The sequence below is a fragment of the Otolemur garnettii genome, unplaced genomic scaffold (genome assembly GCF_000181295.1).
Source record: "Otolemur garnettii isolate 467f Iridium unplaced genomic scaffold, OtoGar3 scaffold00011, whole genome shotgun sequence".
Taxonomy (NCBI): Eukaryota; Metazoa; Chordata; class Mammalia; order Primates; family Galagidae; genus Otolemur; species Otolemur garnettii.
Window position 1 is genome coordinate 1,522,638 of NW_003852406.1, and position 24,871 is coordinate 1,547,508.

The 24,871-nt window shown below is 40.1% G+C and overlaps 1 protein-coding gene across 1 annotated transcript in view; it reads right to left on the minus strand.

Annotated features, from left to right (window-relative positions):
* The window catches only part of FBN1 (fibrillin 1), a 233,936-nt gene that overhangs the window by 62,102 nt on the left and 146,963 nt on the right, over positions 1 to 24,871 (minus strand). The window contains exons 19-34 of the mRNA XM_023510045.1: positions 23,695 to 23,820; positions 23,026 to 23,145; positions 22,665 to 22,802; positions 21,761 to 21,811; positions 20,015 to 20,140; positions 17,747 to 17,974; positions 16,563 to 16,688; positions 16,307 to 16,435; positions 15,436 to 15,561; positions 15,200 to 15,325; positions 13,570 to 13,692; positions 12,085 to 12,210; positions 9,932 to 10,057; positions 2,211 to 2,333; positions 1,943 to 2,065; positions 374 to 499 (exon numbers count right to left, since the gene is read on the minus strand). Coding sequence (XP_023365813.1) covers positions 374 to 499; positions 1,943 to 2,065; positions 2,211 to 2,333; positions 9,932 to 10,057; positions 12,085 to 12,210; positions 13,570 to 13,692; positions 15,200 to 15,325; positions 15,436 to 15,561; positions 16,307 to 16,435; positions 16,563 to 16,688; positions 17,747 to 17,974; positions 20,015 to 20,140; positions 21,761 to 21,811; positions 22,665 to 22,802; positions 23,026 to 23,145; positions 23,695 to 23,820 — 2,043 coding nt within the window. The remainder of the gene's footprint in view (positions 1 to 373; positions 500 to 1,942; positions 2,066 to 2,210; positions 2,334 to 9,931; positions 10,058 to 12,084; positions 12,211 to 13,569; positions 13,693 to 15,199; positions 15,326 to 15,435; positions 15,562 to 16,306; positions 16,436 to 16,562; positions 16,689 to 17,746; positions 17,975 to 20,014; positions 20,141 to 21,760; positions 21,812 to 22,664; positions 22,803 to 23,025; positions 23,146 to 23,694; positions 23,821 to 24,871) is intronic.

Sequence of the window (24,871 nt, forward strand, 5' to 3'; positions counted from 1 at the left end):
CACACCTGGCTGCCCGCTCTCATCTATGACCAGTGGGTGCCCCCTTGCTGGAGTTAACCACACCTGGCTGCCCGCTCTCATCTGTGACCAGTGGGTGCTCCAGTGCTGGAGTTAACCACACCTGGCTGCCTGCTCTCATCTACGACCAGAGGGTGCACCCTTCCAAATCCCCTGGCCAGAGAGCCGATTTTTTTCTCTGCCCAAAGAGAAATGGTCCAGTTGGAGACCCAATCTTCTCATAGACTGAAGTGACCAGCTTAGATGTGAAGCCAAAATACGCCTCAGTTTAAAAAAAAAAAGCAACAGGAATTAAACTTAAATAACCTAATCTCATCAAGCCCCACAGGCTCCCAGCAGCTTCCCCATCAGTTACCTTCGCAGGCTTTCCCATCGGCACTGGGCACGAAGCCCATGTCGCATTCACAGCGGTATCCTCCTGGGGCATTGAGGCACTGGCCGTTGCCGCAGAGATTCAGGTTCTCGGAGCACTCATCCAGGTCTACAGCCAGAAAGAAATGCAAGTTAGTCTTCCTCAGTTCGGAGCTTTCCGACCCCTCAGGGTCTGACAATTATTCTAAAACGTCCTAAGTGCAGGAGTATATTTCACCATACCTCTTATTTGACAAATTTAAACTTGTTTTTTTCCTTTGAATGCTAATGGTGAGTATGCAATGAATGTGGGGCTCAGATTCAGAACCCTGAATGCTAAATTATCTCTGATGATGTAAAACCATTAATAAACCAACAGAATCATTCAAACTAAGGCCTTTTCAAGAAAGGTCCTCCACGTGGAGGGCACATCCATGACAGGAAACAACATGTCCTGGTTTGTGCCTTCCTCTCAAGTTCCAGGCTTACCTGGGTGGCGACAGAACAAGAGTGCCAATCACACAGGGAACAAAAATTCCCATCTTCTTCACCCCTGTCTAGTTTCCTTAGCAATTATAGGCATTAAATAACAAACACATGAACCTTCCATGCCTAATACATGAAATTTTAGTATATTCTCAAAAGTACTAAGAGGTTTGATGAGGCCAAAACATCACTAAGTTAGGAACAACAAACTACCATGACTTCATTGCTGATGAAACTGACAATGAGTTCAGAATGATTTTAGGGTCAGCACTTAATTGACCTCAGCCTCCTTAGTTCTTAAGTGACTTCTTACGAGCAAAATGCTCAGGATAAATTAACGCATCAAGTTATATGAGCAGCTATCCTATTTAATAGCCACCGAGTAAGGGATCTCACTATTTTATTTAATCCCACAACCTTGACATAAAACCTGTTGCATATACATGCACACATATTTGAATAATGTATACAATCACATCCCTAATCATATATGTTTAAATATAGGTAGCTGTTTGTTTTAACTCTATGACTCTTAATTAGAGACCTCGCAAAGAAAATTTCATTAATATATCATAAAACCGGAAGTGAATGAATTCCTTTAAAAGCAGTTATGAAATTCATGCTTAGATCAGTATGGAATGGTGATGATGGCTAGTCAGAGACGTATCTGCTGTTCTGATCCACAACACTGAATCCTTTTTTCTTACATAGTTTCCTGCAGCAAGCTTACCCTTGTGTTTGGTATGGAAAACAAGTAATGGGTGAGAAATAGGCACAAAAACATAAAAACTAAGGAATATAAAAAGGAAGAGTAATTTGTATTAAACTAATGACATCATTACATACAGTGATACAGACGTGTCTGTGTGTGTAGATAGATAGATAAAAAGAGACGGAGAGTGAGTTAGCTTCTGAGGTGTCCCTAATTGACCTGGTTACAAATTTTTATTCCACAGGCATCTAGTCTCAAATAACCAATCTTTTCTCTTAATTGACCCAGCCCTTAAAAAAGAATTGATGGTCTAAGAAGTGGAACACGTTGCTTCTCTGATCGACGTTTACACAGTTGTTTCCAGCAGGAGCCTACCTGTACAAGTGAAGCCGTCGCCTGTGTATCCCTCCTTACAGAGACAGCGGTAGGATCCCATGGTATTCTTGCAATCTGCATGTTGGCTGCACATGTGGGTTCCATTGGAGCATTCATCCAAATCTGAAAGAAAAAGATTATATCGTTATTAACAACAAGCATGGCACCCGAAATCAATAATACACAAATCAAATTTGACTTTGCCGAATTAATATATTTATAATCCATGTAGTTCATGATAAGCAATCTCTATCATTTCCTAACTCACCAGTGCACTTCACACCATCTCCGATCCACCCAGGACTGCAGCTGCATTTGAAGCTCCCTGCTGTGTTGGTGCACACAGCATGTCTGCCGCAGTTGTGAGCTCCAATCTCACATTCATTGATATCTGGAAAAATACCAGTAATTTAGAAGAAAGTTCGGGACAAATGTCTCTTGGTCTTTCAAATAACTTAGCAACATTCAAAAGATGACTTGCCTTCATACTTCTCATAGTATAGTACAGACCAGCTTAGCAATCCACATATAAACTCTTCATATACTGAACAGTGTTAAATTCCAATTTAAGAAGAAAAAAAATGATGGTTCTTGTTGTTATTAACTCTAATTATTTTCCTTATTTTAATGCAAGGGTCCAGTTACTACAAAGCAAAATGAACCTTTTCACAGCTGAAGATCTAATGTTCTATACTGGCAGGGGTGTCCAAGCTGTGGCCCTTGGGCCACATGCAGATTATTTGAAGACTGTTTTGCTTATCTGTGGTGTCACACATCACAAAAAGCTTGGACCTTTTATTTTACTCATCAGCTTTTGTTAGTGTTTGTGTATTCAATGTGTGGCTCAAGATAACTCTTATTCTTCTAATACATGGAAGAAGAGAAAAAGGATGGACACCACTGCAGAGTATTAACACTCATAGTCATATGTTTCTTTTTTTTTTTTTTTTATTGAATGGTAACTGTGTACATTGATGCACTTTGGGGGTACAGTGTGGTGTTTTCGTACACAATCCAAGACACTTCCATCAAACTGGTTAACATAGCCTTCATGTAACTTTCTTAGTTATTATGTCAAAACATTCATATAGTCATATGTTTCCATTGTCGATATTTTTAATAAGTCAACTATAGAGTAAATGTACATTGTTTTGTATCTTATATATACAAAGTAATACAGTGTTGTAGGCAAATTAGAATATCATCAAATTCTACATAGTAAATATACTTTATTCCTAAGCTTAAAACACTATGATATTTAATTATACTTTATTTCTATTAAAGCTTTACTTTATGTATTACTAATAAAAGCATTTGCAGAAAATGTTCCTTAAAGCAGTATGTGAACTGTCTTTTCCCTAGCTTCTTAGGGTCCCAGTACATTGGAGTACCAAGCTTTCTTGTATATTTAACACAAAACTAAAATCAAATCAGTGGGGATTTGTTGCAATTTAAGGAGTATCAGATTAGGGACATATTACTAAAAGGCTCCAAATTCTCTAGAATTCTCCATTCTCCAAAATTTCACTGCAAATTCAGCCAAGATAGACCCTATAATATAAAAGTGTTATAGAAAAGAATATAATGTATAAAGTGAAATACAGTTGGTTTCTTGAAGACAACCCATTGTATAATGAGTTACCCTCATAATCAACTTTGTCATTAAACTAAGAACAAGAACTCCAGCTTTGATACTGTGAGTGGAAACCAATATCTAACACAAAATTTAGGTCAAGAAGGACAATGTTGCAATAGTTTCCAGGGATCACTTGAATAGTGGCATGAAAAAGAAACTGGGCAAGTGATTCATGTTTACCCCCTTGTTTACTTAAGAAGCCCAATTAAATGATTTCAAAGTGTTTAGAAACATGTTGTCTGCCAAATGTTCCATGTGAAGCTGAAACAGTCCTTGGATCTCGGGCTTCTTCATAACTTCCACAGCAAACATAAAATAAAGGCAAATCTCTCCTACAAAAAATTTGTTGTATCGCTAATAATCAGAAAATGGAAACATGCCTGGAAGGACGTCCTTGCATCACAATCTATTGTATAGTATGTAACCCTGGCAGCCACAGAAACCTATGGAGTTATTGTAGCAGGTCAAGAGAGGCACATAGCTTCAGACTTGTAACCAGGAGCTTTAGCCAAGTGAATAATTGAACGTGGCACATTCCGAGAAAATGAGGAGGAAGGCCAACCCATGGATAATATTGGTAAGCAGGCAAGGGAATTCAAGAAAATAAGCCTTCCCAAACCTGACAGATGCCGCAGAACTTTCACAGGTGTCCCCAAGCAGGGCCACAGACACTTCTTTCTGATAATCTCTCTTCTCAGAGGCAATGACACAAACCACTACTTTGGTGGAGTCCTGCCTGAATTTCTCTCCCTTGTTGGGCATGATCTCTGACAAAGGTGGCAAAAATGAGCTTCAAAGCCTAACTATGAAAGCTTCGAGATGTTAGAGAATCAGGTGGGGAAAACTTAGAATTCAACTCTCCCCGTCCTCAGTTTCTCAGAGGACACAGGGATTGGGCCCCACAGTGAGTGAGGGGCAGAGCCAGGAGCCCTGGAACTCAGCTTCCCTGTCTCCTGATCACCACTCTTTCCCTTGGGTCACGGCTGCCTACCTGAGCTCGGTTCCCTAGTCACATCAGGACTGGACTCTGTCTCACTTTTTAGAGTTCTCAACATGCTGGTGGATATTAAATAGAAATATCCACTAATCTCAACATGCTGGTGAATATTAAATAGAAATATCCACTAATCTCTTTGACTAAATACAATTTTTAGAGATGACTGCAACCCATTTATCTAGTAATTCTGTAATATTTTTCTTTTCAATTTTCTGATGATCAATGGTATCCTTTCATAGGGTTTTTGCCTTCCATATTTAATCTTGCCATTAAGAAAATAACCATTTCTTTTAAAAAGAAGAATCTCCCTCCTTTTTAAAACTCCATTAATAATAGGCTAATATAAATTTCCAATCCAAGAAAATATTTGAAAGTTTACTGCAATGCTTTCCAGGTGAAAAGAAATTATTTGGAAGAGACTGTAGTATATTATGCACTCCGGGGTCCCACGAGAGAATAATTCAGGATCCCATATCTAATTCTCCATTTTGTGAATATTTGTGTAAGTCATAATCTCAATGCTTTACACTCTCAGTATATAGCAAGTGAATCAGAAAGAATTAAAGTGGTCATAAATGTAAAGAGCTCTCTGAATTGTATGTGCATATCTGTACCAACCATTATTCATTAATCCTTTCCATGGCAGACTTGGGCTTAGGACTGTAATTCATTACAAAAGCAAACAGAAGGGGGAAACTGAGCCATAAGGAAAACAAGCAAATAAAAACAGTGTCTTGAAACACTCTTCAATAATATGCAGGAAACACAGTACACACTTGCCAAGAACATCTCTTTCTGTACAAATGTTCTCTTTCCTCTACAAGTTTGCTCCAGACAGAAAATTCCTTTTTAAGATTAAGAATAGGCATAAGCCAAGAAAAGCAAAGAAATTCAAATTTAAGGCTCACACTGCAACCTCCATAACCCCACTAAGCTTCTATGACCAAGAGTCAGTGGTCCTACGTGCACAGCTTCCTTGACGGGCAAGTGTGTGTTCTGAGCAGACCCCCTGCACAAGCTCTGGGTATGTTGCCTGTGAGCCTGCCGTCCAAGTACAGGCTTGGGCTCCAAGCAGCTGCGGCCTACCCTTACAGTCGAGCAGGGAGAGGCTCTATCGCCCACACAAACACCTGCCTGCCCCGCCATCTGGGCTTCCCGTCACATGGATCCTAATCTAGCCAGAGCCGACACACTGCAGAAACTCCTTGATTAGGCATTGAGGAAGAGGGCGTTACAGTGAATGGAGAGGCCAAACGTGAAGGCTACTTGGATTTCTTAATTTGGATCCAAATTTGAGCCAAGACTATTAACTGAACACCCATGGAGTTTTCACAGGCCGACGGCCAGTGGAGGAGAATTAGCAGTGATAAGAAACTGGAAGGAAATGAACACAAGTTCTCACTGACTGCTGGTGGCTCAAGTGTGCAATCCCCTGCCCGGACTGAGACTCATCAGAAACACTGGTCATTTGAAAGGAATCCGATAGTCTGAGAAATGGCATTGTCTGGAAACTCTGCCACTTTCACTGAAGACAATTCAGGTTTTATTCTACTTAATAGTAGGCTTTATGCACTCACTCAGTGAGCACACAATGGGAAATACGGTCTTACACATTAGCTTGTGAAAGCCCAGGCCCACCAGAGATGGCTCCCGGTAGGGACTTATTTTTCCTTCTTCCAATTTGTTGCCTAATTATAATTATATACATGAAGCAGCAGAATCCTTACATTGGGCCACAGAAAAACGGCGTTCTAAGCTTCAAGCAAATGTGTATTCTCTCTCCATTGAATTCAATGTTTCTCTCAGCAGTGCCCACAATTTGGACAAAGCTTAAGGAGTAAAAAGAAAGCCTTAGCATCTGTGTGGGCTGAGAATGTAAGTCAGTGGGTGGATTCTGAACATTGCTAAAGTGATTGGGGTGAAAAAAAAAATGTTTATTTGTTAAAATGGAAACAATCAGTAATGACAGGGAGCTGAAATATTTAGACAAAACTGTAATGGAGCCCAGAGGCTATTTTCTTCAGTTCTCATGAAACTAAGTTGTTCCTTGTGAAATAGCATACATATTCTTACAATTCTTTTACTGGGTACCCATCAAAAAAAAAATCTACTTATCTAAATAAATAAGTGGATACATTTCTTTTATCTATTATCAAAAGACATTTTCAGCTCTGTTCTTGGTGTTATTTGTGGTGTGGGTTGCTTATCCAATTAAGCCAGATACAAATCTCTATTTATATCAGTTGCCTGGAACATTACAAACATTTGCCTTTAATGTGACCATCACCAAGGTAACCTGATGGTATTCTAAGTTGTGAGTGACACTTATTTTAAATTAAAAGCAGGCTAACATTGCCCTAGTAACATAGGATTAAAAAATATTTGGGTCTACATTTTTAAAAACTTGTTTTTAAGTATACCGAACTCCCTGCTTATTTAAGTCATTTCCAATCAAATGTGATACTCTTGGTTTTTAATAACAGTATCTACAGAGGATCATTTTCTTTTTCCTTTTTTTTCTTCCTGTCTTTCTAGTAGATGCAGTCCTTCCTTCCACAGGTCAGGGCTGTGTTACTTCCCCAATAGGAATATTTGAATACCTGAAAAACAACCTGGTGATTTGTTCCTGTGAACTAGGAAATAATTCCAGGGACTCCTCCTCTAGATGAGAATACCACATGTCATGCTACCATGATATCAAAGGGGTATAAGCCTCTAGTCTCCATCCTTCAGGGCTAGCTGGATGTTACCAAACTGAAGAATCATTTTAGGCTGCGATTTAAAATAATGGGTAGGGAGATATCAGCCCTCGGAAAAGGGCTAAGTGGTTTTTTGACTTTAAATCTGTTTCTGTCCCTGTGATGTACTAAAAGGCTACTGTCCCTAACATAAAACTAGCGTCATCTCATCTAACACATAGTTCACAACTCGCCACCACAGTCCTAGTATCTGTGCAAATTCAGTTGTGAATAAGCCTTTCAATGAGCAAGATCTTCCTTCTTTAAACTGATTCAAGCCTGTGTCAGTAAACAGCAGAACAAAGTTTTGCTGGAAGTGTTATCTTTTTTTTTTTTTTTTTTTTTGAGACAGAGCCTCAAGCTGTCCCCCTGGGCAGAGTGCCGTGGCATTACAGCTCACAGCAACCTCCAACTCCTGGGCTCAAGAGAGTCTCCTGCCTCCGCCTCCCAAGTAGCTGGGACCACAGGCGCCCGCCACAACGCCCGGCCATTTTTTGGTTGCAGCCGTCATTGTGTTTGGCGGGTCCGGGCTGGGGATTCGAACCCGCCCCCTTAGGTGTACGTGGCTGGCGCCTTAGCCGCTTGAGCTATAGGCGCCGAGCCGGAAGTGTTATCTTTCATGAAAATGGACTCTCGACACTGTGTCCGTGTGGCTCATTTAAGATAACATCAATGGCTTTCCTTCATCAACCAGCATGGTTCTAAAGGTGCTACATACATTATACCTCATTTTTCTAAATCTATATTAATACAGAATGGGAATATAAGCTTTCTTTACAATAAGAAGCCTAAGGTCATCAGCTGTTACGTACACCCCACTTAGCTGGTGGAGCATGGAATTCTAGAGACCCTTTTACTAAGAGGGAATGAAGCCTGGCCCATGAAATTAACTTTTGCCTTCCTAAGTATCACTGCCTCTGGGCTGAATTTCAGAGAGCTCAGCTTATCCAAACAATGGTATTATACTCTATTAGGTAAAACACAATGTAGAATTATCCTATCTTCTTCCTACTGCCACACCACCATCCCTTACACTAAGTCATATATTTATGCTGGAAGCTAAAAAGAAAACTTGAACCCACGGAGATACAGAACGACACACCTGAGAGGATATATTGGATTGAGAGTTGAAACCCTGTGCCACTTCTCAGAATGGACCCCTCAGCCAGGACTTATGTGCAGACTGGCACAAAGAGCGTGAAAACATTTCAGCTTTGTGCTTCTTTTCATAAGTCAGCTAGGTCTTGTTATTCTTGAACCAATAGTAATATTAATTCCCTTATCCTATGTATCAATACATTTGAAATTTAACATTTTTGGCCAGTGTGAAAAGTAATATATTTTGGTGTTTTCTGAAACATGTTGATATTAATTAAGAGGAAAATCTGTACATTTACTATATTGCCAATCTGCAAATATTTTAATGTTTAGGTCACACAGGCTTGATAAACTGGCTTTTAGAATTAAAGTCTATTATTTATAAAGAAATTAACCACACAGTTACCTAATTCAAGCTCCTCATGGTCACCATTATGTTTTATGTTGTATGTCATAATCTGTTACATTAGTATAAGTAATTATGGTAAAACTTTATTACGCCAATCCACATATGTAAGATCACTGTCTTATCTGTGAAAATGTCAACTAAACACAGACTGTACAATGTCATTGTTGGCTCAGCGCCCATAGCACGGTGTTTAGGGCACTAGCCACATGCACCGGGGCTGGTGGGTTCAAACCCCACCCAAGCCCGCCAAACAACAATGACAACAACAACAACAAAATAGCTGGGCATTGTGGCGGGCACCTATAGTCCCAGCTACTTGGGAGGCTGAGGCAAGAGAATTGCTTAAGCCCAAGAGTTTGAGGTTGCTGTGAGCTGTGATGCCATAGCTCTTTACCAAGGGCGAATAGTGAGACTCTGTCTCACACACACAGAAAAGAATGTCATTGTCACAGAGTAACTTCTTATTTACTAGGACAATCCCCTATGAATGTTGTAAAAATGTCTTCTCAAATGCTATTGGTATTAGACAAACTAAATTGCAAATGGGTCAATTATTATTTCAAAAGATTTACTAATTCCCATAAATTCCCATTTTGTCCAAAAACTTATTTGGACAAAAGCAACTTAATACATCAAAAGCACTCTGGTTTAGGGAAATGGAAGATTAGTGAGAATTGATGAAATATATGCATTTATAGGATGCATTTCTTTGAAGAGTAATTTGTTATATATTCACTTAAATGAACTGCAGGCAAGGGAGGTTACTGGGAAAGGCTTGCTTTAATAAAGGAGTATGAAAGTTTGGCAATTAGCATGTTCACAACCTGAATATGAAAATGTGATTTTAATCTCATAAAGACGTGTTATTTATAGTGTTAATTTATTCAATATGCTCTTTTTTCACAAATAAAGAAAAAACTTTCACTTGGATCCAATATAAAGTTATGACAAACTTCAAAGACGTGGAAGCTAAATGAATGAATAATGTTATGCAAAATGCTTTACAAGGTAGTTAAAATGTAATGATGGTTTTAAAACTTATAGTATTCTATAATTACGTACCAATCACTTAACCACTTAATATTTTATTGTTCAATCTGAAGAAACACACCTGTACAGCCAGTTTTTCCTTTTTTGCCAGAATAGCCCATATCACAGTGGCAGATGAAGGAGCCTTTGGTGTTTTCACAGGTCCCACTTAGGCAGATATTTGGATTCAGATCACATTCATTGACATCTGCAAAACATAGATGTTATTAATACATGGAACTGTTTGATGATACTGAATACCCTTTCCCTGAAGTAAATAACTATGACAAATAAATGAGAAAAGTAAAATGCTCGTATTCAGAAAAAAACGTTCTGTTTACGAAGGCCAATTCACATTTGCTTTCTATAGTGTCAGTTATGCACAAAGACTGGCTTTTATATGGTCCACAAGCAGTGGGTCAGGTAATCAAAAAACTGATTAACTCCAGGCAGAGTCCAGAGCTTGCTTATGTGACAGCCTAGAAAACGTTTAGAACAGCACACGCTGATGCAAGATGAAAATTCTAATTCAGTCTGCCTGATGCTAACAATTTAGTTCTTATATTTTAAAAGAAAGGACAGATAAGTTGGTAGTTCTGTGTAAGTAGTTACGAACTTCACTTCTTTCCCAAATTAAAAATTTTTATGACATTTATTTTAATTTTTAGGAGTTGGCAAATTTTCGGTGATGGTTTTCAGAAGATAAATGTGATCAAAATTTAAATCTAATCCATTCTAGACACTTGCTTCTGGCTGAGATGGAATAACAGTGATTCACATTACCTTCCTATGAAAAATAACTTAAAAAAAAGGACCATCGACATTAAAAAAAGAAATGGTTTTCCAGACATTGGACATTAGCCAGAAGAAACTATTAAAAAAAAAAAAATGGTTTTCTAGACATCGGACATTAGCCAAACGAGAACTCACCTAGAGAAACAAACTAGGTGAGTTCTACAATTGCCCCAGATTACTGAGCAGAGGGAGGTTTATGCCCATGGCATAGGGAGGGTGATGGCAGATGGAATCAGTGATCCCCTGAGTGGAGGGGATTAATTTTGAGGTCCTTAAAGGCCAACGTAGCTAGAGTTCACAGGGTAAAGGACATAGAGAACTCCAGGGCTCTGCCAAAGGGCTTCCTCTGTATTCAGATGTGTAGTGAGTAGTAAGTTGGTGTAAGTAGGGAAAGGAAACAAACTACTTGAGGCTGGGGAAAACACTACCCAAAAATATTAGAAGGAACAATCCTCAAAGTTCACAGAGGCCTGGAATTGTGCCTGTCCCTACCAGTCAAACTGGAAAACCTCATAATTCATAGAGAATTGGGTAGACTATCCAGAATAATCACCTTTAGTAATGGAGCAAAATTAGCCCTAATGAACTGCTACTTAAAAGCAGGACTTTGCAAGGGATCAATCTGTTTTCACGTAATTTAACTGTATTCTGAAGCAAACCTTGAAAATATTTCTAGGAATACAAAAATACCTACATCCAGTAAGGCAAAATTTACAATATCTGGCATCCAGTACAAAATTACCAGGCATTCAAGGATGCAGGAAAATATGACCCATAATGAAGAAGAAACTCATTTATTGAAATGGCCCACACATAACACAGACAATGGAATCAGTAGACAAAGACATTAAAAGAATTCTTTACTGTAACTATTCCATGTGTTCAAAAAGCTAGAGGAATGATTAAACTTATGAAATAGAGACAAAGACCCAAATGAAACTCTTAAAGATGAAAACTATAATATCTGAGATGAAAAATACACCGGATGGGATTAATGGAAGATTGGATATTGCAGAAGAAAAGTTTAACAAATTTGAAGGCACAGCAATAGCAACTATTTAAAACAGATATGATCAATGGTAGAGTTTACTGCATTCTTGTCAGAGATAAATTTTTCTTGCCTTTAGTGAAAAATTAAAAGTTTGTAGTCACAACAGAAGGAGGATTAAGTGGATGGGAATAATTAAATGTCCATCTAGAGTTGACCTGTGACCAGCTCAGTCCACATAACATATATGACAAGAGCATTATATTGCAGCCACAAGAAAGTAGCCCTTGGAATGCTGGGTTTAGAATATTAGTACTAATACTATGCCTCTAAAGTCTTACTTTTTCATGGAATCCATCTTTTAACTACTCAAACTGACCTTTATGTAATTCACAGAATTACATAAAACCAGACACCCAGACAAGATAGAAAATTCTGTCTTCTTTGCTTACCTACACAAGTCTTCATGTCTTCAGATGCCATGAATCCATCATAACACAAGCACCTGTACTCGCCAGGTATGTTTGTACACTGACCCCCATCACAGATATTGGGATTATCTTCACACTCGTCGATGTCTGCAAAGGATAAAACCAACATCCTCATGTTGTTGACATTGATTCCATTATTCAGTGAGAAAATATTAACTAACCCAAGTCAAATAAACTCAGCCTACTAGCATCAAGCTCTCAAATCCAAAAGAAGCTTTACATAAATTATCACATCAGGTTATTCTCAGGAAAAAAGGACAGAAACATTTTCAAGATTCACAATCTACTGTTTGAGGACAGTGACCCACTTAAAAAGTCTATAACTCTTGGGTGGCACCTGTGGCTCAGTGAGTAGGGTGCCGGCCCCATATACTGAGGGTGTATATGGGTTCAAACCCGGCCCTGGCTAAACTGCAACAAAAAATAGCCAGGTGTTGTGGGTGCCTGTAATCCCAGCTCCTTGGGAGGCTGAGGCTAGAGAATTGCCTAAGCCCAAGAGCTGGAGGTTGCTGTGAGCTGTGACATCATAGCACTCTACTGAGGGCGACAAAGTGAGACTCTGTCTCAAAAAAAAAAAAAGTCTATAACTCTTTTTGAATTTATCATTGATCATGCATCTTATATTTGTCACCATCAAATTATAAATGCCGATGGCCTATAATTTGTTTTACTGATACGTGAAGGGGAAAATTACTTGAAATAAGAATATTTACTTAGATGCACTTTTAGTAATAATATTTATTTTATAACAATTATTTTTATAGCCAAATTCATACCTTGAGTTTTTAGGGAAAAATTTCAAGGTCAGATAAAATAATTTTGTTCCTAAGCCCCAGTTCTCTTCTTAACCTAATCCCAAATCAAAACCCATGTTACCCCCTTCATTTCTCATCTCTAGCTGGCTGCATGGTTCTGCCAGCTCAGGGTGTTAACAATGGGAGTGTAAATTAGACCGGGGCTCTCAAACTTTAGCACACATCCAAACTATGTGGACAGCCTGTGAGAACACAGATTATCAGGACCTCTCCCAATAGTGTCTGATTTAGGAGATCTGGGTTAAAGCCTCAAGTCTTGCAGTTTAAACAAGTTCTCATGTGATGCTAATGTTGAGGTACAAGGAACACAACTGGTACAGCACTGAATTACGCCAAAAGATCGAACTTTTAAAAATTCTGACCAATGAAAGAAAACGTATTTTATATTCCACTTGTTATTATATGCCAGCTACTATGCTCAGTCTTGTAGATACCCTTTCACATGGGTGATAGGAACTCTAGTGTATAGATCAGGATTCTGATGTTAAGTATCTTGATCAAGGACGAAGTTAAAATATGTGACAAGCAAAGATCTGAACCCAAAGCGATCTGACTCCAAGCTGGGCCTGGAATCGCTCTACTTAGGGACCTGTTGTTGAGAAATTTCAACACAAGGCTAAAAGCTACTCACCAGTACATGATCTCTGGTCAGGCATTAGTGCGAATCCTGGCTGACAGCTGCATTCATAGCTGCCTTCAGAGTTTGTGCAGAAGGTTTCACAACCACCGTTCATGATGCTGCATTCATCAATGTCTGAAAGAAATGAAATTAATATCACCTTCTGGTATGACTTCAATGCCACTCTCCACGAAAACTCACGTTGAAGATTAAATGGCCATTGTAACAGTATTAAGAGGTAGGACCTTTACTACGTAATTAGGCCATGAGGGCTCCACCCTCAGGGGTGAGATTAGTGCTATTATGAAAGGGTGAGGATAATGCAGCCAGAAGGCCCATGCCAGATGCTAGTTCCAGAACTGGGAGCCAATACATTTCTGTTCATTATAAAGTACCTAGTCTCTGGTATTCTGTTACAGCATCACAAAAGTAGGCTAAGACACCCTCCTCTGTGATTATGAGCATGGCATATGTTTAAAGTTTCCAAACACCAGTAAAAGGATGGGGGGAGGGGGGAAGCATCCTAGAGCAAGTGGAAGTCACTGATTCCTTTAACAAATATTACTTACAGCTACTATATGCTAGAGATAGGGTCTAATAGTAAATGAAACAGAACTAACCCTGCCTTCATAATGATTACACTGGAGCCTGGGAGGCAGATGAACAATTAATCACATGATATGTGACGTGCCCCCTGCAATGCAGAAGTACTCAGGACTAGGAGGACATATCTCAGGGACAATAGGGCACATGTGGGTGAGATTCTTTTGGTCACAGATTCAGTTATAAACTTAAAATTCAGTTTGATTGGCTGAGGTTCCAATCCTTTGCAAGAACCTAAGTTGGAGTTCTGAGTTGTCCTGGGCCATGGTTCAGAAGAATTTGGGCTGATTTATGGTTTTGGGTGGAAACCATGTGAGACTTGGCAGTTCCACACCATATACACCCCAAACCAGGCAAAAACTGGCAGATTTCACATTTCACTTTGACTTGGGGCACAATAAAGCCACAGGGTTTTCAGTGCCACTCTTCACAGCACGACTAAACCTACAGAAGGCCAACCACAAAGCAAAATGCTTGTCCCACAAAAACCCATCTTTAAGAAGTGCCAGACGTGGCCTCTACCTCAATGTAAGATGTGAACATTCCATGCTCTTCTTTCCAACAGTTATTCTCTGAAATCTTTTAGCTGATCTAAACTACTTAAGGGCAGAAATTTCACATACACCCCCTTTTTTTGTCTTTTCCACAGCATTCACTGTGTTTAGTTTATTTCCAGTGGTTAGTTATCACTTGTTGATTTACCAGGTAGCAAATGAACATCAGGTTAGTTACCACTTAGCACATGCATAAACAAAGCATCTGTCACTATCTCACTATTCAAAACAGCATGGCTCAAATAGCACATATTAGAACTACAACCTCCTATGTCCTTGGTTTAACTAGCTCTTTAAACAGATAAGGGAGATGAGATCCAAAGACTGTGACCACAGTAAAATGAATTTTACTTACAGAGAAACGAATAAGATCAGGTAGAAGTTAACAGTAGTGAAAACAGAACTTGGGATACATTGTTTGAATGTTTTGAGGATGAAATGAAATATAAACAAAACAGAAAAATAAAATAAAATATGGAACTTACCAACACAAAACAGCCTGTCGGGAGTGGATTGGTAGCCAGGGTTGCAGGCACACTGGTACTTTCCTATGAGGTTCACACAGCGGCCATTGGGGCAGAGATGTGCACTCAGTTCACACTCGTTGATGTCTGTCGAGAAAATAAAAAGAGAAAACGTCCAAACGTAAACCTCTGACTCTGGCAGAGATGTGGGTCAAACGTCTGACCACGCGAGTAGAGCGAAAGTCTTCCTTCCTTACCAATACATGCAGAGATATTGGGGGACAGCTGGTGACCAGGCGGGCACTCGCAGCGGAAACTTCCCTCTGTATTCAGGCAAACACCTCCTCGGCACAGAAGAGGATCTCTCTGACACTCATCAATATCTGCAAAATAGAAATGACCACGCTGAAGATGGTGGCAGTGTCCTGATCCCTTTTACTGAGCCAGAGCACCAACCCCAGTTGCTGGATGTCCTGGCTGCTAAGGACTCCCAAGCTCCCTTCTTGGAGGGCTGCTGACCACCTCACTCTCCTATGCTCACCTCACTCACCCATGGCCAATAACTGGGTGAACTGACATGAAAGTATGAAATCCTAACCTCCCTGTTTAAGGTAGGACGACTCTGGTGCCCCTCACACACCAGAGCTCCCTGCAGAATCAGAGTAAGGTTAAAGTGCAGCCCAACTCATGACTTACCTTCCTTCCCTGCACTAACCTATTTCCCTCACTTCCTAAGAGGTTCATCCTGAGAGCACTGCCTCAAAAAAAAAAAAAATCACTTTTACTAGAATCCCCCTTGTTTCTAGGGAACTAGACCTAAGGCAAACAGCTTAATCAATCTCTTTTCTGTTGGAGCAAACCCTGTAATGGGACCTCTACTCTAGTTTCTGCTGGAATTGTTCCCTTTGCCCCTGGGGCATGTACGTCAGGGGTCAAACTCACTCCTCAAGGGTCCACCACTAGTCTCTGAGGTCACCCCACCCCCAGAGCATGAATTCCCTGGTTACTTCTGTTACTCTCCATCTGCTGCAGACCGATTCCCGACTCACTGGGGCAGCAAGAAGAACATGGGCCACAGGCCGCGAGTCATCAATGCTTCCAGTGCTGAGAAAATGACCACAGACTCACCCATGCAGTTCTTCATCATCATGAATCCACTTTCATAGCCTTCGTCACACTTGCATTCAAAGTCCCCGGGGGTGTTCACACACTGGCCTCGGCCACAGAGGTCAGGAGATATGCGGCATTCATCAATGTCTGCGTGAAGACAGCAAGTGACAGCAAAGGAGCTTCAGGACAATCTGAATTCTTGCAGCAGTAGGTTAAAGATGAAGAGTTTTAAAGGACATTCCCCTCCCCTGCCCTTCAAGGCCCATTCACTGACCTGTACAGTTCCTTTCTTCAGAATCAAGAGCAAAGCCACTGTCACACCTGCACTTGAAGCTGCCAATGGTGTTTCTGCACTTGCCGTGGGTGCAGAGGCTGGGTATCATCTTGCACTCATTGATATCTTCAAAAAAAATACAAAGTGGGGGAAAAAGTTTATGAGCAACTAGTTAGAAGGTCTCAGCACCCACCACTGTACACCTAGAAGGTCAGGAGGTCTTGACTCAAGGTCTTGGCAATACTCATTTCAAGGAATATGAGATGATCCATGAAAATATAAGTTTGTAAACATTTCCAGCTCACTTCCGCATTCTAGAAAGCCTTGTCAGAGAAGCAAAGAGGGAGTGGGTTTATTTGGACGTCGAGGGGCCAGAACACTGCTTGATATATAAAGAATACTTTATTTGCTGAATGAATGAATAAAATATTCTAAACTGCTAATTTAGAATAAAGTTTAATTTATTTAAAGCACAGAGAAGATTATTAGAATATATCATCCCACATCAACCAGTTGAGTGTGTAGTAGAATATCCATTTAATGTTCTTTGATGCTTTCTTGGATATACCAAAAATATAAGAATTTTAAAGATGTCATTTATAATTTACATTACTTGTAAATAACGCATAGCATACTATCTAAAAACATCCTCTCAGTATTATGTTCCAGTACGGTTTCATTGTTACAATTTAAAAAGCTTCTCCTATGCTAGAAGACTCTGTGTACGTGTAACATGTGACCTGAGTTTCCTCTAATAGGAGCCTTTCCAGAGCAAGACCAAGAGCTCAAGAAATACAAATTCATCTCCACAAAACGAGATGTGAGACAGAACCTCGGAAGATTAAATCTCAGGAACATCAAGTCCTCCAGCAGCAATCAATTCCCACAGCCTTTGAAAGCAAATTATTCAAGTTCCTTTGAATATACTTGAGACATTTAAGAGGGCCATCTAGAAACTGTTTCCACACAGACCAAATTTAACCCTCAGGGCTTCTTGGGCCACAGTCTCAGGAAAAGAAAAAGTCTATACTTTGCTTCACAAAGATAATTATGCATAGTATAATTCAGAAAGCAAAAAAGAACCAAATACCCATGCTGAGATGATGAAGTAAAGGTCTGGGACCATAACAATGCAATCCTGTTGTGGCCTAAAAGGAAAAGCAGTCAGCCCTGGCAAACTGTACCTTTGAAGAAAGGTTTCCCGTTTGTGATTTCTTTGGTGGCAAATCCGGGTCCTCGGGGACAGAGCTCCTCGTACTCGGGGGTGTTTCTCACGGGGCACTCCTCGCACTCCTCGGTGCCCCAGGCGGCCCCGACGGAGCAGCAGCAAGCGTCCATGCGGTGGCGCCCAGCGACAGGCAGAGTGCATTCCTCGTCCTCGTACCTCAGGAAGCAGGTTTCCAGGCGGATATCTGTCACGGGAACCAGGGAGGATCAGGAGAGCCACTCTGTTCTACTCCCCCAAGCTGCCAACATGTTGCTGGGCAAACTACAGCACTCGAAGTACTTACGGTGAATATAAACCCACTGACCAGCATCAATATTTTGCCTCGTAAGAAACCCAGGCTATGAGGGAGGAATTCCTCCTTAATAAGACTCTCTTCTCTTTGGCAGCCCATATTTGCACTTCCTTTTTCTGAAAAGCTCCTGTTCGCGTTTGGATGTTTTTCTGACAATTCTACATAAGCAGTGGTATGCTGAGACCCCACCAGGCCCCTTGGGGAGCTGTCTTCTGTGCAGACCTGCAGACCCGCCCAGCACCAACCTATGCACACCATGATAACATGGCTTCTCTCGTACAGCCAAAAGCAAACTGCACTCTTTACTATCGGAGCCTGTCCGAGCTAGCTCCATCACCTTTTCCTCAGACCCACTTCATTTCTGGAAAGGCAGCATGGTGAACTGTGGGCTGAGGGCTGCCCTCCTTGAGATTACAGAGGGAGAACAGCAAAGAAAAGCCATTCCCTCGTCTTCCCAAATATCCCTTTCACCGTGACATGTGCTTATGTGCATTCTTCAGGATACATGTAGGACAGCTGTAGCCTTAACCCCAAATTCATGGCATTGTGAGGAACAGTAGAAAGACCAGAGGCTCAAAGACCCAGATTTTGGCCCGTTTGCGACTAAGTTGCTTGTCTTTAATAAATTATGCCTTCCTGGGCCAGAATTTCAACATCTGTAAACTGATGTTGCATCCACCTCTTAGGAGAGGCTGTGAAGCTCAAATGAGATTATGTATCTGAAATTTATATTATAAAGTATAACTAAAATGCAAGATTTATCTTCCCTCTCTTTCTCCTTCACAATGCGGTCACTAACAATTCACCTAAGTGCCCGAGCTACGTTAGAAAGCTTCTGAAGCCTTCTGGGAAACTCTACATGCAGGTTGCCCAGATTAAGGTAGATACTTTTAAAATGAATCCTTTTCAAATAAAACACTGAAGCATCTTTCAATGGAAGAACAGGGAAGAAGTTTCTCTTTAAATATAGATTCCTACTAAAGAAACTCTCTATGACTCACTTCATACTACCTGCAAGATAAAGCACAAAGTTCTATAACTAAAGGTTTGCTAGTTCTAATTTGTATGTGATCAAAATCCCTTAACTGCATACCACTCTTTTAACCACCTACAGTTCTCTTCACTCAGAATGTTCTGCAGAGTAATGTGGTTACAGATAGCCATTACAGTTGAGCAGCATCTCCAGGGTCATGGACTCAGAAACCAGGGAACCAAGGGGCATGGTCCAGGCAGTCAGAAACCATAGTAGTAACATCAGAGTAAGTCTGCCAGGCTCCACAAGCAAGACTGTGGACCTCAAACTTGCTGCCTCTCTGAGCCGTTAGGGCAGTGAATCTAGAGTTCTAGGCTCTGTGTCCAGGCTCTTCCACACCACTGGGATGAGCTGACTGGGCCTGAGGATCCCGCATGGCAATCGGCATGGTGAATCCTACCATAACTAGCAGTGACTTACAGCCCTGGGCTCCCTCAGGTTCACTCCTCAGGGAGTGGCACCTTCACTCCTGATACAGGTGTTTCCTGTAGGGACCTGCCCTTCTGGTCAATGGCAGGACATGAGTAGAAGACATGGGCTATAGTTCCTATCATGTTTCCTACCGCTCACCTTGCACTTTACAGTCCATGGTGTACAGGGGCAGATTTAAGAGCCCTGGAATAATTGCAGTGGTAGTGACTTAAGGAATAATTATATATCAATAAAAGACTGAAGTTTTTCCTCACTAACATGTTCTTGTCCCTTGAAAATATGTTAGCGATAAAAACAAAGGGCTCGAGTCAGGATGACTTTGTCCAGGAAGCCATCATGGGCCCTAAAGAATGCACTGAGTTGGGGGCATTTGTCTGTACTTCAAACCAAATGTTTGGCTGAGTTTTGTTAACTGAGTTATAATTTTAAGAAGTGATTATTATAAAAACAATGAGCTCTGTGCTTACCAAGGCAGATCCTTCCTGTGGCATCCAAGGTCATTCCACTGGGACACTGACACTTGAATGATCCCCTCGTGTTCACACACAGGCCATTTTTGCACACTCCTGGGAACACTTCACATTCATCAATATCTAAAAAGAAAAGCACGCAGTTAATACATCTTTATTATATCATTCTACCTTACTATGCTCACAGAGTCATAACTGTTCTCCAATTTGAACCTAATAAGTTCACAAAACTCGTTTGCCTCCCTGCAGTTCATATAGGATTTCAGGGATGTCTGAATAGTGACTAGGCTGAGTTCATCTTTTACCAAAGATATAGGAGTCTCTCCATTGGTCTCAGGGAATAACTTTTGAGTTGCGGAGACAGAGAGCTGGTGTGAGTTCTCAAGGACAGCTCCGGTAGATGTGGACATCTTAGGTAAGGTTACCAGGGGCCATATAATTTATTTTATCAGATTAGATGTCTGGAAATAAATAGAGAAATAAAAACCTGGTCCTCAAACTAGCAGAACATAAATAGGTGAGCAAAGACAAGATTCCCACTGAGGAATACATGGGGCAGTGAATAACTTTTCAAGAAGTGCTGAGAAGGCATCAGAAAATGTATAAATAATTGTAATTCAGCAATGGTCTCAGCTATTCTGTTGACAGCTTGGTGGTGTCTCACCTTGGGTTGAGGAAAGTCAAAAGATGCCCATGTTCATTCATTCCTTGTTAACCCAAGTCCTCTCAAATGTACCAGTCCTTCCCAGTTTGCTTAATGGAGAGCAATGTAGTCTCTGTACTTAATTTGGAAAAATATTCACCACCAAGTTAATCCAAAGAAAGGCACTTGCTTGCCAATGCCAAAAAAAGAGAACTTTAGTTAAGAAACTCATACACACCATGTCTCTATTTAGAAGAAATTGCTTTCCAAGACAAGAATGTTAAAATATATATATACTACATCTTTCCCTTATAAGAGAGATAAATGGGGGGAGGGTAGAATCTACCTTTTGGGGCTCCTTCATTGTAACAAGTTCTGGCCACTTGTACATTAAAATGTGCTGCTGAGGTCACATAAGTTATTAACAGTGGGTCTGGACCAGAGAAAGGCCAAAGGATTCAGTCATCATTTGGAAAGCAAGACCTTGGGTGGGGGTTGTAGTGTTCTTCTTTGTTTTAACAGGGAAAAGAAAAAAAAAAACTCCATTTCATCCCACATATGGGACTAATTGCTGTTTTTAAATTTTTTCAGCTGCTGTGTCATGTCAGGTTGAGTTAGTCACCATGACCTGCGTCTATCTGGGACTCCGTGAGAAAGGATTGCAGTGAACTGGAGAGAATCCACACAGACCTCCACAAAAGATGCAACGGACTGGTTTCTAAATCATCCACAACCGTGGAACAAATAAACAAAAATTCCCAGGACAAACCAAGAGAAATGTAAATTTTATAGCCTCATCCAAAACTCCCTGTTCTTCTCTCTCTGATAGATAGCATTTTCAATGTGCAGTCATTCTAAACTACGGTTAGCCGAAAACACTTCCAGCCACCCTGTCCTTGGGCCACAGGGATCTGACACTGGTAATACCCTCTACACACTTGTGAAATTAACATCTGTTCTGTTGGGCAGTTCTCATTATTTTTTTTCCCTCTGCTTTGTATTTCTCACTGTGATGTTACATGACAGCTTTATCCAGTTCAAGTTAATAAAAGCATTCTTTATGCACAAAAAGTTTATGGTTTATAAGTAAGCAGAAATACCTTCACATTGTGTTCCTTTAATTCTCGAGTACCCTTTACCACATATGGGATCTATAAGAAAAAAAAAACAAAACAAATTTGAGATAACAATATCCAGACTTTGTAGTTATGACATAGTATAAGAAACATTACAGAGGGGCTTGAACTTGAATTAGATTTAGTTGCTATGAATAAATATTAGATAACAAAGCATTTCTGAGATTGCATAGGTGAGGAAGAATAATAACAAAATGTCTCCTCACATAACTCAGTGCCTCTAAGATATCCTGGAACACACAAAGGTACCCTATAGATATGCTTGGGTGAGAGTTAAGAGGGAAGCTGAATGTAGATTTCTCTCTTCCTATTATCCTGAAAATAAGAGTCACACTACAGGATTCCGGTAACATGAATATGGAAAACACAGTCTAGAATTTAGAGATCTCATGCCCTGAAGCATTCACACTACATAAATTCACACTTCTATGTATCCAAACACTGAATCAAGAAAACCACGAAAAAGACTCTCAAACCTCAGCTTCCCAACAGATTTAGAAGTTCACCAGCAGTCGTTATGAAGTTTAGTCATGAATATCGGTTTCTTTACACCCGTTAGTTTTTTGGAAGGGAATCTGTACCTGTAAAAAGCTCAGGACCCCTAACCACAAGGTTCCCAAGAGAGCCAGTAGGAACTGGTGCTCCAGGGAAGCAGCCCAGGCTAACCACATTACAGTGTGGTTACCAAAGCCCTTAAAATTATTGTCCTTGACATTTATTTCCCATTCCGCAGTATGTTTCATTGAGGTCATTAGAATTAAGTCTCTTAAAATTCCAATGTGAACCTAAATAAACAAAGTACTAGGCTTTCCCTTTTTATGCAGAAATCAAAGGATGGCTTAGGAGCGCCAGCACGGGTTTCTCTTACCAACTTGGCATAGGGTGCATGGGCTGCCCCAGGCAGCACCCAGGGAGGAGCAGCACTGGGACTTCAAGGTGGCTCCGTTGATGTTGATCTCACACCGCCCGTCAATGACAGTCTGCCAGCAAGTGCCCTTGATGGTTTCTGCAGACAAGGAAATAATATTTAATAGGTTTTTAATAGAATCTCTGTCAAAAATCTAAACATGCACGCACACTGGAATTACAGCAAGACTAGCACTGTGAAACAAGCAATAATGATAGTTTTTAATGTTGTTTTCATTCTTAAACTCATTTGCAGTAAAAGTTGACATTGAGTATAGCAGCTTTGGTAAACATAGAAAAATTATTCTAAGAAAGATAAATACCTATGCAGATGGTTTTTGTCGGATCCAAAGTACTTTCAGAGGAACATTCACAAATAAAAGAGCCTGGGCTGTTCTTGCAGACTCCATTAATGCAAGGGCTTGATTCACATTCGTCGATGTCTGAAACAAAAACAGGTCTATGTTACTGCTAAAAGCTACTCTGGGGCCTTCATCAGTGCTTCAACTTTGGCCTGAATTGCTGAATTTGTCCTTCATTAGACAGTAAAGTTGGCCTCAAAAGATTTTCCTAGACTAGCCAAAAGAGTGACAGAGCGTAGCTCCGCATGACAGAACCCAGGACTTGGCTGCATCTTTTTTAGTCAGAAAATCTGGTGCAAATGTATATGTGATTTCTGAATCATGAATTCAAATAACTTATATGATATTTTCTTCATGTATTAAATGATGGCAAATCAATGCCAATTGAAAGTTGTAAAATGAACCTTTTAAATGGTATTTAGGTGCAAAATACAGGGCAAATAAACTGCCAATTCCAGGTCAATACAGTCAGTGGCTTATGAAGTGCATGTAAGTGCTATGAAGAACAACAGCATTTCAGCTAAATGGGCATGAGTATCTACAGTACAAGTGACGCTTATTCTTACGGTTTTCTAATGGCATTCCAAAAGGCAGCCAAGTGCATGGTGTAAGAACAAAAATACGGCTTACCTTCACAGGTTTTTAGTTCAGGTTTATATACAAATCCTTTGGGACAGGTACAGACAAAACTTCCAGGAGTGTTTCTACACTGTCCATTGTCACAAAGTAAACTGTTCAGTACACATTCATTAATATCTGGAAAGAAGATGAAAAACAAACATTTAGAAGAGTCCATCCCTTGCTTACAAATTTTTTTGCTTTTTTCGGCTAGGTCTTTAAAGTCATAATAATATGATCAATTCAAACAAAGAGGTGAAATTTTAATACCTTTGGGTTTTGCCTAAATTATCTCATTTTAGTAAAATAGGGGTTCAACCTGGTTATCCAAGCGAGGTATTTACAAAGTCTATAGTCACCAGACACTATTTAATTCACTTCTTTCCTAAGCTGGAAAAAAACCTGGATTTGCTGGAAATCATTGATCTTTATTTCATATAATTAATTGATTCACTGCGTCAGAATTAAAAAGACTAATCTTATAGATGTGAGAAGCTAAATAAATATTCAGAAGTACAGTCCATCTTTGATATGTGTATTTCTAGGATGGGTGTTTTTTCCTTATAACAATCTTTTTTTATTTTTGAGATAGAGTCTCACTATGTTGCCTGGGTAGAGTGCTGTGGCGTCACAGCTCACAGCAACATCTAACTCTTGGGCTTAAGCAATTCTCTTGCCTCAGCCTCCCAAGTAGCTAGGACTACAGGCGCCTGCCACAATACTCGGCTATTTTTTGGTTGCAGTTGTCACTGTTGTTTAGTAGGCCTGGGCCAGGCTTGAACCCTTCAGCCTCAGTGTATGTGGCAAGTGCTTTACTCACTGAGCTATGGGAGTTTTACTGTGTTGAAAGAATGGAAGGAAAATTATAACCTATAACATTCTGAAATAAAATTTAACAAAAAAAGAAAGGAAAGACTTTTGTATTTATTTTAATCTGCATCATCTCTGAAACATTACATTATTCCCAAAATATAGACCAGTACTTTTAAAAAATACCACCAGTGGCAGATAAGAGAAGCACCCAGGTCTAAAGCCCTAAATTGCTTTCAAAAAATAAAAAATACATACATTTGAGGTCTCATATTTCACCTTAAGCTTATTAATTTTCATCCCATTCCATAAAAGTATGTTTGCTTGTGCGTAAAAGGTGTTTTGCCTCCAAATTAAAATGATGCACCATCCTACATTT